The following is a 13,671-nucleotide window of genomic DNA, read 5'->3' as shown; positions in this document are numbered from 1 at the left end:
GGGACGTCATCAGCGTGCGGCTCAGTGGAGGAAATGGGAGCTCAGTAGCCTGCCCAGGGCCTCGGACCGTGCTGGTGGGGATGACCACGGCCGTGCGGGTGAGGCAGGCTGTGCCCTGGATGGTCACCGCCTGCAGGGGGCCCGATTCAGGGGAGTGACCGGGACAAGGCTGGGGTGGCTGCCCCCGGGAATGGGCTTGGGAGCCAGTTCTGGAGGCCCAAACCAGGCCTGGTTCACACTGGACTTCAGAGCCCAGCACTAGTGTGGTGGGCAGGCCAGGGAGCGGCGGCCAGGCCTTCACAGAAGCAGCCACTTGAAACCCGGGGACTTAAAATTTACCAAGACTGATTTCAAGGTTATTGCCATTAAAATTAATTTTTATTTTTTCTTATAAAACTTACTAAGGAATTCTGAAGAATTTTCTTAAAAGCTACTTAAATTCATACAGTTAAAAACATTAATAGTCAACAGAGTAAAAACATGGCACCCACTCCATCTTGAATCCTCTTTCTTTCTGGAATAACACTTAGACGTGTTTAGAAAAATATGAAAGTCTTTAAAATATGGCTTCTAGAGTGAGTGAAATGCAGAGATCATAAAACTCTTCCCACGTAGCCAGAAGCAGAGGGGCTCATGCTCCCTCTTCCCTCCTGACTCTCACAGAGGGTGTGGGGTCTGAAGGTGGACCGCGGGGTCTGGCCGTGGACGGCAGGGCCCACCCAGGTCTCCTCCTAGAATTGGAAATGAGGCCAGGCTGTGTGAGCAGCTCTGGAGGAAGGGGCGTCCTGGGGCCCTGGGGGACACGCTTGCTCTATTGAGGCTGGGCAGCCCGGTCCTCGGGCTCTGGGACCTCATTCACTATGATCACGGTGACCTTGGTGGGGATGCCGGGCTCAGTGGCCTCCTTGGGGCTGCAATCCTTCTGCACACTGATGACAGGGGTCACCTTCATCCCATACTCTTCTTCCTCGATGACGGGCAGGCTCTTGACCATTGCCCACTCATGAGGCTCCTCCTGGCAGCTCCCGGGGAGGTAGAAGACCGTGGCCTCCAAGCTCCAGGGCTTCTGGCTGCTGGGGAGGACGTCACAGTGCCTCTGGGACGACGTGTCTTTCCTGTGGCCACGCAGAGGGAACAGGAGAGTGCGCGTTTCCGGGACCGACTTCACAGGCAGCACACTGGCGGAGAAGGAGCCCTGGAAGGGGCTCTCAGTCGGCGCAGGTCCCTGGGCTCCTGCAGAAAAAGGAGACATTCCCGTGAGCACCTCGGAGGGGTGTGTGCAGGGGTGGGGGGCTCCGAGCCCAGGCACACGGCCCCGCACACGGCACACGGCGCCCCACCCGGCACAGAGCGGCCGTTGCAGCAAAGACCAGGCTCAGCTCTATGCACCTCTTGTCCTGCCCTTTTGCATTTCTGTAAGTTTTAGTTCATCCTTCCTCAAATGTGTTTGGTAATTAAGGAATAGTTTTCTGTTCTCTTCAGATATTTTGAACTTTGCCTTTTAGTTCTCTAAACAAAATAAATCCTCATAGTTATTTGGTGTTTTCGTCTGATGAGTCCCGAGGCCTCTGTGTCTGTTTCTGCTACAGTTTCTGTGGATTCTCACGCCAGTGCTCTGTCCCCATGTGAAGTCGGTCATTTTACTGAGAGCTGCTCACCTTCTGTGCAGTTCTCTTTGTGATGTCGTTGATGAAGGAGCAGCAAGCAATGAAGGGCGAGTCTCAGAGGGTCTCCGCCTGGCACCCAGGATGACCCTAACCCTCTATGTCACTTCTCAGCTTGAGGGCTCAGGGGATCAGCCCCCTTTCACAAAGTTAGGGACAGCCTGGTGTTCCGAATAGTCAGCAATGAGTTTTCTCTTTTCCTCACATCCCCAAGGTTTGAGGCTGATTATTCCTATGTCCTTTGGGGCTAGAGAATTGGGGTCCTCTGGCTCACCTCCACATTTTGGGGTTCCAGTTTTATGGGACAACTTAACCCATAAAGTTAAGTTGGCTCTGAACTTGGCCTTCTGTTTCTACCTCCTGTACGTCGGTGAAGATCAAGGTCACCAGGGTTGGCAGGTGCCCTGGGCTTCTCTCTAGGGGTCTCCCTGCCTCAGTCCCAGCCTGAGAACCCCTCAGCGCCTGGCTGGTTCATCATCACCTTTAGGAGGACCTCCACACGTGGGCGCACCCTCACACACCTATGGTGCTCACTTGTCGGGAGCACCCTCTGTCCTCAGAATCAACCTGCACACTCGGGCTCATGGAACAGCCTCTCTCTTCTCCCCTCCCTGCTTCATTGATGCCATGTTTGTGTTTGTGAGCCTTCAAATCCAGCTTACGTGGAATAACGTAACACCAGTTAACCCTTCCAGCCTCCATCTCCCTTCCAGGAGTCAGAGTCTCCGAGTCCTACATCGAGCGTGCTGAAGAGTTAACAGCTCAAGGAGGTGCCCTGTGGGCTCTACCGGGATGCACACTCATGAGACGATATCGTCATGAACGTTAGTTGGTGAAAGGCTGAGTGGTGAATATTTTTTTAAACTCTGGGAGGATGAAGACTCACAAACAATGAAGACACTGCGTGAAATCACTCGAGACCCCGGCAGGTGGGATGTGGTGGAGCCAAGTTGGAGTGTCCATGGAGCACACTGGACCTTCTGTTCCAGTCGCCATCCAGACTCTCTGGTGGGACCTTGCCCCCTGTGGCCACCATGAGCTTGGCCACCATCACTGGTTGGGGTCCACAGCTCGGATTGGTGGCCACAGAAGGACGCCCAGAGCCAGCCCTCAGGCAGGGGCAGACGTTCGCTGCTGGTGCTTCGGCCAGGGTCCAGCTCCACCCCTTGGACTGCTTTTTGGCACAGAGTGGGGAAGGCAAACACATGGGATGTCAGGAGCTGTCTGCGGACACATCACAGAGACAACTGTCCCAGCCCTGAGTTTCCATGCTGATTTCTCTCTCCTTTTTTTTTTTTCCTTAGAAAATATTTAACTCTGTAGAAAATCACACTTGGGTAGATCTCAACATGACCCAAATTGCCAAATAGCTAACCTGAAGCTGAGCCTTGGTTTTCAGCCATGTCTCCTTCCATTTGCAGCTTTATTTCTTGTTGATCCTTTGCATTCTACAGAAAGAGAAGTAATATGGAATCCATGATGCAGTATTTGTTAAACTGCCAAAGGGGACAAAATGTAGTGACAAGAGGATGTTTTAGAGACAGACAAGCCTGCCTCTCCCCTGGATGAGCTCTGAGATGTGGGCAGTCGGTCACCTCTAGAGCCTCAGAGCATTCATCTCTGTGTGTGGCTAGAACCACCACTGCTTCTGGTGGAGAATGTTGGCTTTTTCTCCAGCATGTACATCAGGATAAAGACAAGTGTGCTTTGCCTAATGCGTGTGAGGGTCTCATGGAAGCCAAGGAGACCTGTGTGGGTTCCCAGCACGAGAAATGGGGGGTGCCTGGGGCACACACAAGTCATCGCAAACCTGGCAACTTCTCCATATAACTCGCTGCTCTGTGGTGCTGGGGTCTGGCTACCAGGGAGCCCCTAGTGTTTTACACCCACATCTGAATACAGGCATTTTTTTCCTTGCCCTGGTGCTAACCTGGCCCAGCAGACTGAAGACTTTATTGTCCCATGTCTGCCAGCTAGCCAACAGGAAGGGTGACCACAGCTCTTGCCAGATTTGCCAAAGGGTCAGGGATGGTGATCATTTCAACTTCCAGTGCTGAATGTGGCAGGAACCAGAGACTGCGACTATGCAAAATTGTTCTTTGAAACTTTGGAAAGACTTACAAGTAAACATGTCACTAGGAGACTTCTAAATCAAAACAGCATGTCTAAAATACGCTATAGTCTCCCTTCCCTGATCCAATACTTTAAAATTATAGTCAATAGATAAATAGATACACAAAGGGGTAAAGATATAACCTCAGGGGAAAGCAAGAAGGGAAACCCTTGCTGGGCCAGAAAAGACAGCTCCCAAAGAGGAGGAAGCAAATGGGCACAGAAGGACATGGTCAGAGGAGTGTGCTGTGGAAGGTGGGAGAGACCCTCATGGAATCCACCGTGAGGGGGGCAGGGTGCTGCTGTGGTTGTGGGGGGGGGTACCCCCAATGGATAACTTGCTGGGACCACTGCAGGCCGAGCAGCCAGGCAAACGATCGCTGCTACAAACCTTCCTGAGTCCACAGGCAACAATGGGGTGTCTGCCCCCAGATGAAAGCACTGGAGCAGTAATCTTGGTAGAGACAGGGCAGTGTGAGAAACAATACACAGAGGAAGTGATGCCCAGGAAGCAAAGGCGAGGTGAGGTGTTGCCAAACCATCTAAAAATTACTGGAACTAAGGGGAAACAAAATATTACTTTGGAATGAAAATAAAAACCAGACAAAGCAGGTAGGTGAAACAGTGGAGGACTGGGGAATGGAGATTTGTGGGGAAGGATGTGGCTGATGACTGTGTTGAAGAAGGTTGTGTATCAAAAGTGCAGCAATGGTTTGCTAGGGAAAAGGGGTGCAGTCGCAAGCTTTAGACGTTTGTCCTCCACTGAGGTAACCCTCATGCTGTAAGGAGCTGTCAGTCACCCATCTCACACTTGGAGACTGATCAGATACTGTAACATCTTGGGGGGGAGGGAGAGGCCGCCACCCTCTGTTCTTTAGTCCTGCTGCAGCTTTGGGCAGAAGAACCTTCATTCCCAGAGCAGCTGGCTGATGCACTCCACAAGTTTGGGGTTGTGTGTTTTGCTTGGTCTGGCCTTGCCCTGAGGGGCAGGCACAGGTGCCTGCCTTGGTTTTGGCCCCCTTGGCAGCAAGCGCTTCCGTCAGTGCCACCTTCTGGAAGATTTAAAGGGACAGAACCTTTCCCCTCTATTTGCAGCCAGACATTTAAGAAAGGCTTTGTCAGGTCACTAGCTGACCACAGAGATAACGGAAGAGAAATTTCAGTGACGAGAAATACACACTTGGCAAAAATAGTTTGGAAAAGTCACAAGCACATAGTTCCAACCTTCAACAGGCAAAAATCTATAATCCCTGAGGAGCGAATCTGACTTCCAGAGTTACCACATTATAATACTCGGAATATCCAGTTCTCAACAAAAAATTATAAAACATACAAAGAAACAGGAAGCCCAGACTTTCAAATTAATAGTCAAGGATATTGAATCGGCTGTCTCAAAAATGCTCAGTGCGGCAGAGGACATCATGGACAAAGAAGTAAAGGACATCAGGAAAATGGTGTACGGACAGATAAGAATATCAGTAAAGAGGTAGAAATTAGAAAAAGACACTAAACGAATTCTGGAGCTGAAAAACACGAAAACCGAAATAAAAAATTCACTGGAGGAGATCAGCATATTTGAGCAGGCAGGAAAAAGGATCAGAAAACTTGATGAAACTGAAATTATCCAGTCTGAAGACCGTAAAGAAAAAAGAATGAAGGAAAGTGGACAGAGGCTGATGGACCTGTGGGACACCATCGAAGGTATCAACATACACATTTGGGAGTCCCAGGAGGAGGGGAGAGGGGAAGAGAACAGAAAAATACCTGAAGAAATAATGACTGAAAGCTTCCCAAAGATGAAAAACATGCATCTACAAATCCAAGAAGCTTAACAAACTTCAAGCAAGGTAAACTAAAACAATCCACACTGAGATATTACAGCCAAATTCTCAGAACCTAAAGAGAGAATTTTGAAAGCAGCAAGAGAGAAGCAACTGATCACAAACAAGGGATCCTCATTGTGATAAACAGTGATTTCTCATCAGATTCCATGGAGGCCAGGAGTCATTGGGGTGACATAATGTCACGAAGGAAAAAAAAAACCCCTGCCAACCAAGAATTCTATACACAACAAAAGTATCTTTTAAGAATGATGGAGAAATCAAGACATCTTCAGGTAAATAAATGCCGAGGGAATCTATCACCAATAGACTTAACACAGTTTACACAGCCCCTCCAAATTCTTCAGGCTAAAATGAAAAGGTACTAGACAGTCTTTCAAAGCTGCTTGTGGACATCAGGACTCCCACAAGGGCCGCTGGTGGTGCCTCTGTTTTGGGGTCCGTCTGCTTCTATCACACACACACACACCATCCCGCGGCCAAGAACAGCCTTGGCCCCCCCTTTCTCTGCTGCTCTGCACTCAGCTGGGCTGCCCTGAGCAGCACTCCTGGGTCACAGGCAAACCAGTCATCCTAACCTCAGTCTGGGGAGCCTGACTTCTACACAGAGCCTCACTCTGCACTTGGGGCTCAGAGGTCGGTCCCCCGGGCTCACCTGGAGTTTCAGGGAGCTCTCTGGGCCCATGGTCCTGAGGGGGGTCACACTTGAGCGCCTGGACCGTGGCAGCAGGAACCCCTTCCACTTCACTCTGCTGGAGCTGTGGGAAACAGAAGCAGCAGGGAGGCGGGGGTTGGCATGTGGGGGACACGGAAGGAGACCACGTGCAGTGTCTGAGGGCTGGAGAGGTGTGTGAGCATGTGCGTGCGTGTGTGTGTGTGTGTGTGTGGTGTGTGAGATTCAAGTAAATGACTTGTTCCTTTTAATTTTTATTTTAAATTGTATTAAATGACACCAGATGAAAGTGATTGAGCTTGGAGGGTAAGGGTGCAATCTCCAAATGCTTACAACATAGGAAATGTTTTGTAAAAGTAGCTTTTTATTTAACACTCTCCCTGTTGCTGAGTAAGTGAATAAAGAGTAATTTACTTACTGTCAAGTTGTGAGTGTGTCCATTGTTACACGCTATTCTAAGATATAAGGCTCTCGTGGCCACACACAGTTTTGCCAGGGGACAGAGCATACGCTTTAACACGTGTGCTTGAAACTGGGTCGGGGCCTTTGTAAAGGGCCACTTCCTGCCCTTGAGGCAGGGAGGTGGGCAGTGGGCTGGCCCGTGTTCCTGGAAGGCGAACAGACTCAGCGCCCACCGGACTCAGGCCTGCGTCAGGAGGACACTATTGGAAACCATCGGAAGGGCGTCCTACATGTTCACAGAGAGAGAAATCAAACAAGCATGACTCGTATGTGTCCATTAGCTCAGGTGTAAGTTGTAAAGAAGGTGACAGGGAGAACTCAGGACTTTCCAGGCTGGGGGACAGCCGTGGGTGACAGTGTCAGAGAGTTGCCTGAATAATTGTATTTTCTATTATGTCTTCCTTCAAATACCCCATCACAGATGAACCACTCTCCTCAGGAATCTGCGTTAAGAGGAGTACACAGCCCATTGTCAGGGAGAAAAGCTCACAGACTTACCCCACTGTGGATGAACTCAGGTTGGCATCCAGTTCCTGTGGGGGGAAAGGAGTAAATGATGATTCATCAAGTTAAAAAAGAAGCCCTCGACATGGAGCTTATCTTACACAAAATCAAGTCCATCATCAGTGGACTTTGAGTAAGGGTACCTCAGGGGCTCCCAGGTCCAGGGAAGGATCTCTGGTGGGTGGTACCCTACCCCCAGTCCTCGGGTTCTGGCCTGAATTGCATCCCCTCCATTTCTATGTTGAAGTCCTAGCCCCTCGTGACTTTGTGACTGCATTTGGAAATAGGGCCTTTAGAGCAGCAATTAATGTGGAATGAGGTCATTAGGGTGCATCCTAGTCCACTGTGCCTGGTCTCCTCACATGAGGAGGAGATTAGGATGAAGGCCGTGTGATGGCCAAGGAGAGATGCTCCAACCTTGACCACGCCCTGACTGCAGACTTCTAGCCTCCGGAATTGTAAGAAAATAAACGTGTAGTTTGGGCTGCCTGGCCTCTGCAGCCCAAGCAGAGAAATACACTGCCACACGTGCATGTGTTTTCACTCCTGTTTGGTGAGGACGGGAGTGGGGAGGCTGGGTCACATGCAAGCATGTATTTGGCTCCAGGTGCTGCTGGCCTGGCCTGTCATCCACATCTCACCCGCAGGGCACAGGCCTCCACCTCCTGCCTCTTCACTACACTTGGTATCAGTGAACTTTTCGCTTACAGCCACGCTGGCGGGTGTGTGGTGATACCTTATTGCAGTTCTGATTTGTATTTCCTCGGTGTCTAGTGACACTGAGCCTCTTCTCAGGTGCTTATTCGCTGTCCATTGATCCCTTTTGGTAAAGAGTTTGTTCGAATCTAACCCTAACCCTAACCCTAACCCTAAGCTTTGATGATGTCCAATGTATCACTTTTTTTTCTTCCTTTTTTAACCTAAAAAATGAAATATTTCATGTATTTTTACTCAAAAATCATGCAACCGCAGATAACACTTTGGAAAATAGAAAAAGAAAACTAAAAGTTACCCAGAGTTCAATCATCCTAATGCATTTTCATGCATTTTCTGTCAATCTTTTTTTCCCTATTTATAGGATTTGGTTTTTGTTTTATACAGTTGCAAACATGCCATATATGTAATTTTATATACTGCTTTTCCCCACCTATTACATCAGAAGCATTCAACTTTATTATTTCATCTTCAAAGCCAGAATTTTCAATTGGCCCATCATCTGTCAGGACTGGATATTCATCCCATTTTACTTAATCATTCACCTGAATTTGGATTTTTAGATTATTTCAGATTTTTCATTATTGTAAACAATGTTATGGTGAACATCTTTGCAATAGAGCTTTGTCCACATTTACGATTGGATCTTCAAGTTAATGGTAAGAAACAGTTGCGTGCTCCCAAGTGTTGGGTACTGTGCTAGTGAAACATCTCTGCAGTCATCATCAATAAACTTAGAGGTCTGCACAGGAGTAGACATGCACAGGGCTCCCCGCCCAGGTAACCGGCAGAACTGGGTTGAACCCGGGAAGGCTTAGAGTCTATTTTCATTCTCAGGAGTGCAATTCCTGGGACCAAAAGTTTATTAATAGGTTTACCCAAAGGAAGACCTTCTAAAATAAACCTTATGGTCTAACGTGCATCCTGGTGACTGTCCTTGGAATTTGCTGAGACTAGATCTCAAGGTTCTGTCTCTCACACACAAGGTGACGACGTGAGATGCGATCATCTCGCCAGGTACACGCATGCCACTGTTCTCTTTCATAGACAGTGCTTTTGGCATCGTATAAAAGAAAACTTTGCCTAACACAAGATCTAGATGCCCGTCTGGATGTAAGAATGGACGTAGGAACATTCCGTTAGAGTAGCAGCCCCAGAAACACTATAAATGTTTAAAACAAGCGAGTCAAACAGGCAACTCCTGCGCTGTGCGGTCCTCCCCCGGGTCCCTGAGCCTGGCCCCTGGCCCCGCGCCGTGCTTACCTGCAGCCCCGAGGAGCTCTCGCCTAGGTTGCTGATGGTGGAGTCCAGCTCTGTGAGCTTCATGCTGGTGGGACATACAGAAGGAAGAAAGGACACATATCAGCAAATGTGGACTTTTGGGGGCTCAGAATGGGCTGTGAGAGGCTGCGCGACCATACAAGGCTCAGAGAGAGAGCAGCTCTGCTGAGCCCTGGGGTCGGGCCTCTGACGCTGAGAGAGAACAAATGCCTCCTCTTTCAAGCCCCTTAGTTTGTGAGGATTCGTTGCACTAGACCTAAAACGAACACAAAAGCATCGTGTTGAATTAGCCACGTGGGCCCAGTGTAATCATCTGAGCCTCTAAAAACGGAGAACCCAGGAAGAATAATTCAGAGAGATTTGAACGTAAGAAGGACTTAAACTGCCATTGCTAACTTGCGATTCAGGGGGACGAGAAAAGGTGAGAAGTGAATTCTGTCACTGTCCCCAGTGGGCTTGGAAGTGGATTCTCCCCCAGAACCTCCAGGGATGAACGAAACCTGGGGGCACACGGTTGCTGTCTGTGGGGTGCAGAGAAGAGACCCAGTTTCACTCGACCAGGTTTCTGCCCCAAGGAAACCATGAGACAGCAAGTGTTGATGTGCGTCTTCACATGTAAGATCTTATTCCTTGTTCACATCCTCATCCCATCCATGTAACATTCCGTAACAGATAAACAGTCCAGAAGAAATACTCTTTAGAAGTTGGTACGACAACCGCTGCTAGAGTAAGAGACACTGTGTAAAGTCCTCCGTGAGGTTCTCCGTGGCAACTTGCCCACAGAACACCGTCACATCCACGGGCACGTATGGGGCGCATTTCTTCCCCTGGCAGGTGTCACGTGACTTACGTATTTCCCCTGGTCTCTGTGAACCGAGATCCGACCTGCTCTAACAGGGTCAGCTGTAGGGGTGAGGCTGGGAATGGCCATCAAAAGTGCAGATTTCCTCAACTGGATCCAAACGACTATGTTACCCTAGCAACATTTTCTGCCACACAAAAGACTACTGGTAATTTATTTCCCATCTCATCTCAACTTATTGTACATAAGTTACAATGTAACTTATATTGTACTTGTATCACATGTTATCCATCATTAACCCTTTCATTAAACAATGCTAGCTCCTTTTCCAGTTGGAGGAGGAGAGGCTGGATTGGAAAAGAAAAAGAATCAAGATGGTAAAGATGAATATGACACATGCCCAAGGTAGGAGAAAAAGTCTTGATTTTTTTCTTTTAACAGAATGAACTTCACAATACATGAGGCTCCTAAGGAATTGTATATGATCATTATTGTATAAAATAAAACATTATGTATACAATGCACAGAAAAATTATTAGAAGGGAAGACTTAAAAGATACAAATCAAAATTCCAGCAGTAGTTATTGGCGGGTGGGGGACGCTGAGTGTCTTTTGTTTTTATACTGGGAATTTTGTATTTCCAAATTTCCTATAATAAATATGCATTGATTTGGAAATCTGAAAACAATTGTTCTGAGGTGAAAGTTTACCATCCTGGTTCCAGTTAAGTTTCTATCATTCTTACCAGAAAGGGATAAAAGAGAAACGTTCTCAGATTTTACTTAAAGGGTCATGGTTAGATGATGCTGTAAAGTGAAATTCATAATGACTTGGAGTTACATGATAGTCTTGCCAGTCAGATTTCTCAGGAAGTCAATTTAGAAGAAAACTTCTTGGGTTGTTTGAAAGAGAATGATCTTTTTACACTAAATTGTATTTACTGGCTGATTGTTAGACTGAGCAAAAATCTAAGTAACTCTCAGCATCTGAGAAACTGCCTAGTGGTGCATTTCTTCTAAGCTCCCCTTTCCTGGTCCAGGGAACCTCTCAGCTCTGCTGGATGCGGGATGGAGAGAGAGTGACCCACAGGGGCACAGCCCCAGCACTCCCCATCCCCAGCTCCCAGCACGTCCATCCAGAAGGGTGGGGGCTGCACTTCTGGCCCCTTTTCCACTGAGGAGAGATGAATCGAGGCTTCCCTGTGCTTCCACATGGAGCAGTGGTGCTGGGAAGAAGCACTGGTCCCTCCCAAGTGAAGCCATATTGAAGGCAACACCAACCCCAAACCCAGGTGTCTTGGAACTGGACAAAACCATTTCAAAGTTTATCTGGAAAAATAAATGTGTAAGAATTGTCAAAAATTTTGAAAAATGAAGACATCTTGATAGGAATTTGTCTAACAGGGAATAGAGGGATGCTGCTGCAGTAGAAAGAGGTAACTGAGGCAGAAGCAGGCATCCAGGATGAGTGCAGATGGGTCCAGACACTAAAGAGAGAGCTTCTCACTTCCACGGGGAAGGTGGGCTACTTAATAAATGAGGTGGCAACCAACAGTTGTATCGTTGGGATAAAATGACTTTGTTACCTGTCTCACTGTTTCCAAAAGTCAAGATGGCCTGAGAATCAAAATGTAAAGAAAGCAAATAAAAACTATGAAAATATTAGATAGGCTATTGGAGGCTATTTGTAGAAACTGAGAGTAAGGAAGGCTTTTAAAAGTAAGACAAAAGAAAATTTTGACAAATTCAGCTTCAGAAAAATTTGTGACCTCTACATTGCAAAAGACACAATACAGAAATTTTTTTTTTTTTTTTGCAGTACGTGGGCCTCTCGCTGTTGTGGCCTCCCGCGTTGCGGAGCACAGGCTCCGGACGCGCAGGCTCAGCGGCCATGGCTCACGGGCCCAGCCGCTCCGCGGCATGTGGGATCTTCCCGGACCGGGGCACGAACCCGTGTCCCCTGCATCGGCAGGCGGACTCTCAACCACTGTGCCACCAGGGAAGCCCCGAAATTTTTTTTAAATGACAGACTGGATGAAATATATTTGAAACGCATAGAACAAAGAATTAATCAATATCTTCAGTAGGCAAAGAGCTCTTAAACTTGCTAAGAAATATACAAATAGCCCAGTATAAAAATGGGGAAAATATGTGGAAACCTAATGCAATGCACACAAGAGAATGTGTGTGCACATGCACACAATATAATGGTCAAAACAGATGAAATGATGTACATTCCCACTGGTATTAAGAGGAATGCACATAGAAACAATTACTTGTTTTATTTGGATAAAACTAAATATACTGTTAGTATCTTGTATTGAAAACTCTGAGGAAATTGATGGAAGTGTGAATTACTCTAACTTTGGGGAAAGTAATCGTGAAGATCTATGAAGATTTAAAGTGCACAGCCAAGCCCTTTGCCCTGTGGATGTCCTACAGAAATAAAACCAACTGTACCTAACAATATTGGCCCAAAGACGCTTCCGGTAAACTGTCTGAAAGAGCCAAAGCTGGACATAACCTCAGGGTGTGCCGGGGGATAGCTGACGAACTCACGGTCTCTCCATGGAAGAGGATGACTTTCCTGATGAGAAGGAATCACGTCTATGTGCAGTGTCACAAAAGCCATCCACGATATACCATTGTGGGTATAAAATAGGGAGCTGCAGACTGACAGGTATGGCGTGATTTGATCTTTTTCCTGTAAGCTTTTGTGTATGGATAGAAAGCAAAGGTGGCGGCTGCTCAGATATCAGCCTTGAGGTGGTGTTGGGGGTTTTCCCTGGTCTCTATATTGACATAAGAGCATGTGTTACAGATATAATAATGAAGAAGCAGAGAGGTGTTAATCTCAACCGACTCTCAACTTTAAATGGATAACAAGCCCAGCTTCCTGGCATGGAGCAGGGCGTGGTGGGCCGTCATGTGGTGGGCCTGGCGATAGCACAGGTGACCAAGCCAAAGGGGACTTTTCTCAACACTTGAAATCTAAGGAATTTTCCCTGCTGGGTTTCAGATTTGCTCGGGACTGGTGACCCTTTATTCCTTCCGATTTCTTCCTTCTGGAATGGGTATGTCTAGCTTATGCCTGTCCCGTCAATGTATTTTGGAAGCAAATAACTTGTCTGGTTTCACAGGTTCACAGATGGAGTGGAATTTTGTCCAGGATGAATCAATCATACCCTGAGTCTCAGCAACCACTGATTTGGATGATTTAGGTGGTGAGATTTGGGACTTAGAGCTGATGCTCGAACTGGGGGAAGTTGTGATGTGGCGACAGAAGAGCATGGATTTTGGAGGGCCAGAAGGCAGACTCTTGTGGGTTAAATTGTGTCCCTTCAAAAAAATGAACAGTTGACCCTTGAACAACATGGCTTTGAACAGTGCGGGTTCACTTATACGTGCGTTTTTTCCAATATACAGTTGGCCCTCCAGATTTATGGGTCTCACATCCAAGAATTCACCCAAACTTGGACTGAAATTTCTATCTGTGGTTTGTTGAGTCCTCGGATCCAGAACCCACAGATATGGATGGCTACTTATGGGACTTGAGCATCCATGGATTTTGGTAAATGCAGGGGCTCCTGGAACAAATCCCCCACGGATACTGAGGGAT

The 13,671-nt window shown here is 47.6% G+C and overlaps 1 protein-coding gene across 1 annotated transcript; it reads right to left on the bottom strand.

Annotated features, from left to right (window-relative positions):
* Positions 1-356: 356 nt before the first annotated feature.
* On the bottom strand, positions 357-10,122 carry LOC309804558 (uncharacterized protein). Its single transcript, XM_082621974.1, has 5 exons — positions 9,234-10,122; positions 7,251-7,285; positions 6,273-6,375; positions 3,040-3,112; positions 357-1,233 (listed from the first exon to the last, which is right to left on the bottom strand). The coding sequence occupies exons 1-5, from the start codon at positions 9,294-9,296 to the stop codon at positions 812-814; spliced, it is 696 nt and encodes a 231-aa protein (XP_082478100.1). The 5' UTR covers positions 9,297-10,122; the 3' UTR covers positions 357-811.
* Between the last annotated feature and the right edge of the window lie 3,549 nt (positions 10,123-13,671).

This window comes from Mesoplodon mirus, assembly GCF_964341445.2.
Source record: "Mesoplodon mirus genome assembly, chromosome: 5".
Lineage (NCBI taxonomy): Eukaryota > Metazoa > Chordata > Mammalia > Artiodactyla > Ziphiidae > Mesoplodon > Mesoplodon mirus.
The sequence above is the reverse complement of the archived record's forward strand: the minus strand, read 5'-3'. Positions and strand labels throughout refer to the sequence as shown.

Excerpts from the sequence above, each read along its gene's own strand:
- LOC309804558 (XM_082621974.1), bottom strand. The coding sequence starts at position 9,296 with ATGAAGCTCACAGAGCTGGACTCCACCATCAGCAACCTAGGCGAGAGC. Across the intron at positions 7,286-9,233 it reads AGAGCTCCTCGGGGCTGCAG|GAACTGGATGCCAACCTGAG; the intron begins GTAAGCACGGCG and ends TTCCCCCCACAG. Across the intron at positions 3,113-6,272 it reads AGAGCTCCCTGAAACTCCAG|AATGCAAAGGATCAACAAGA; the intron begins GTGAGCCCGGGG and ends CTCTTTCTGTAG.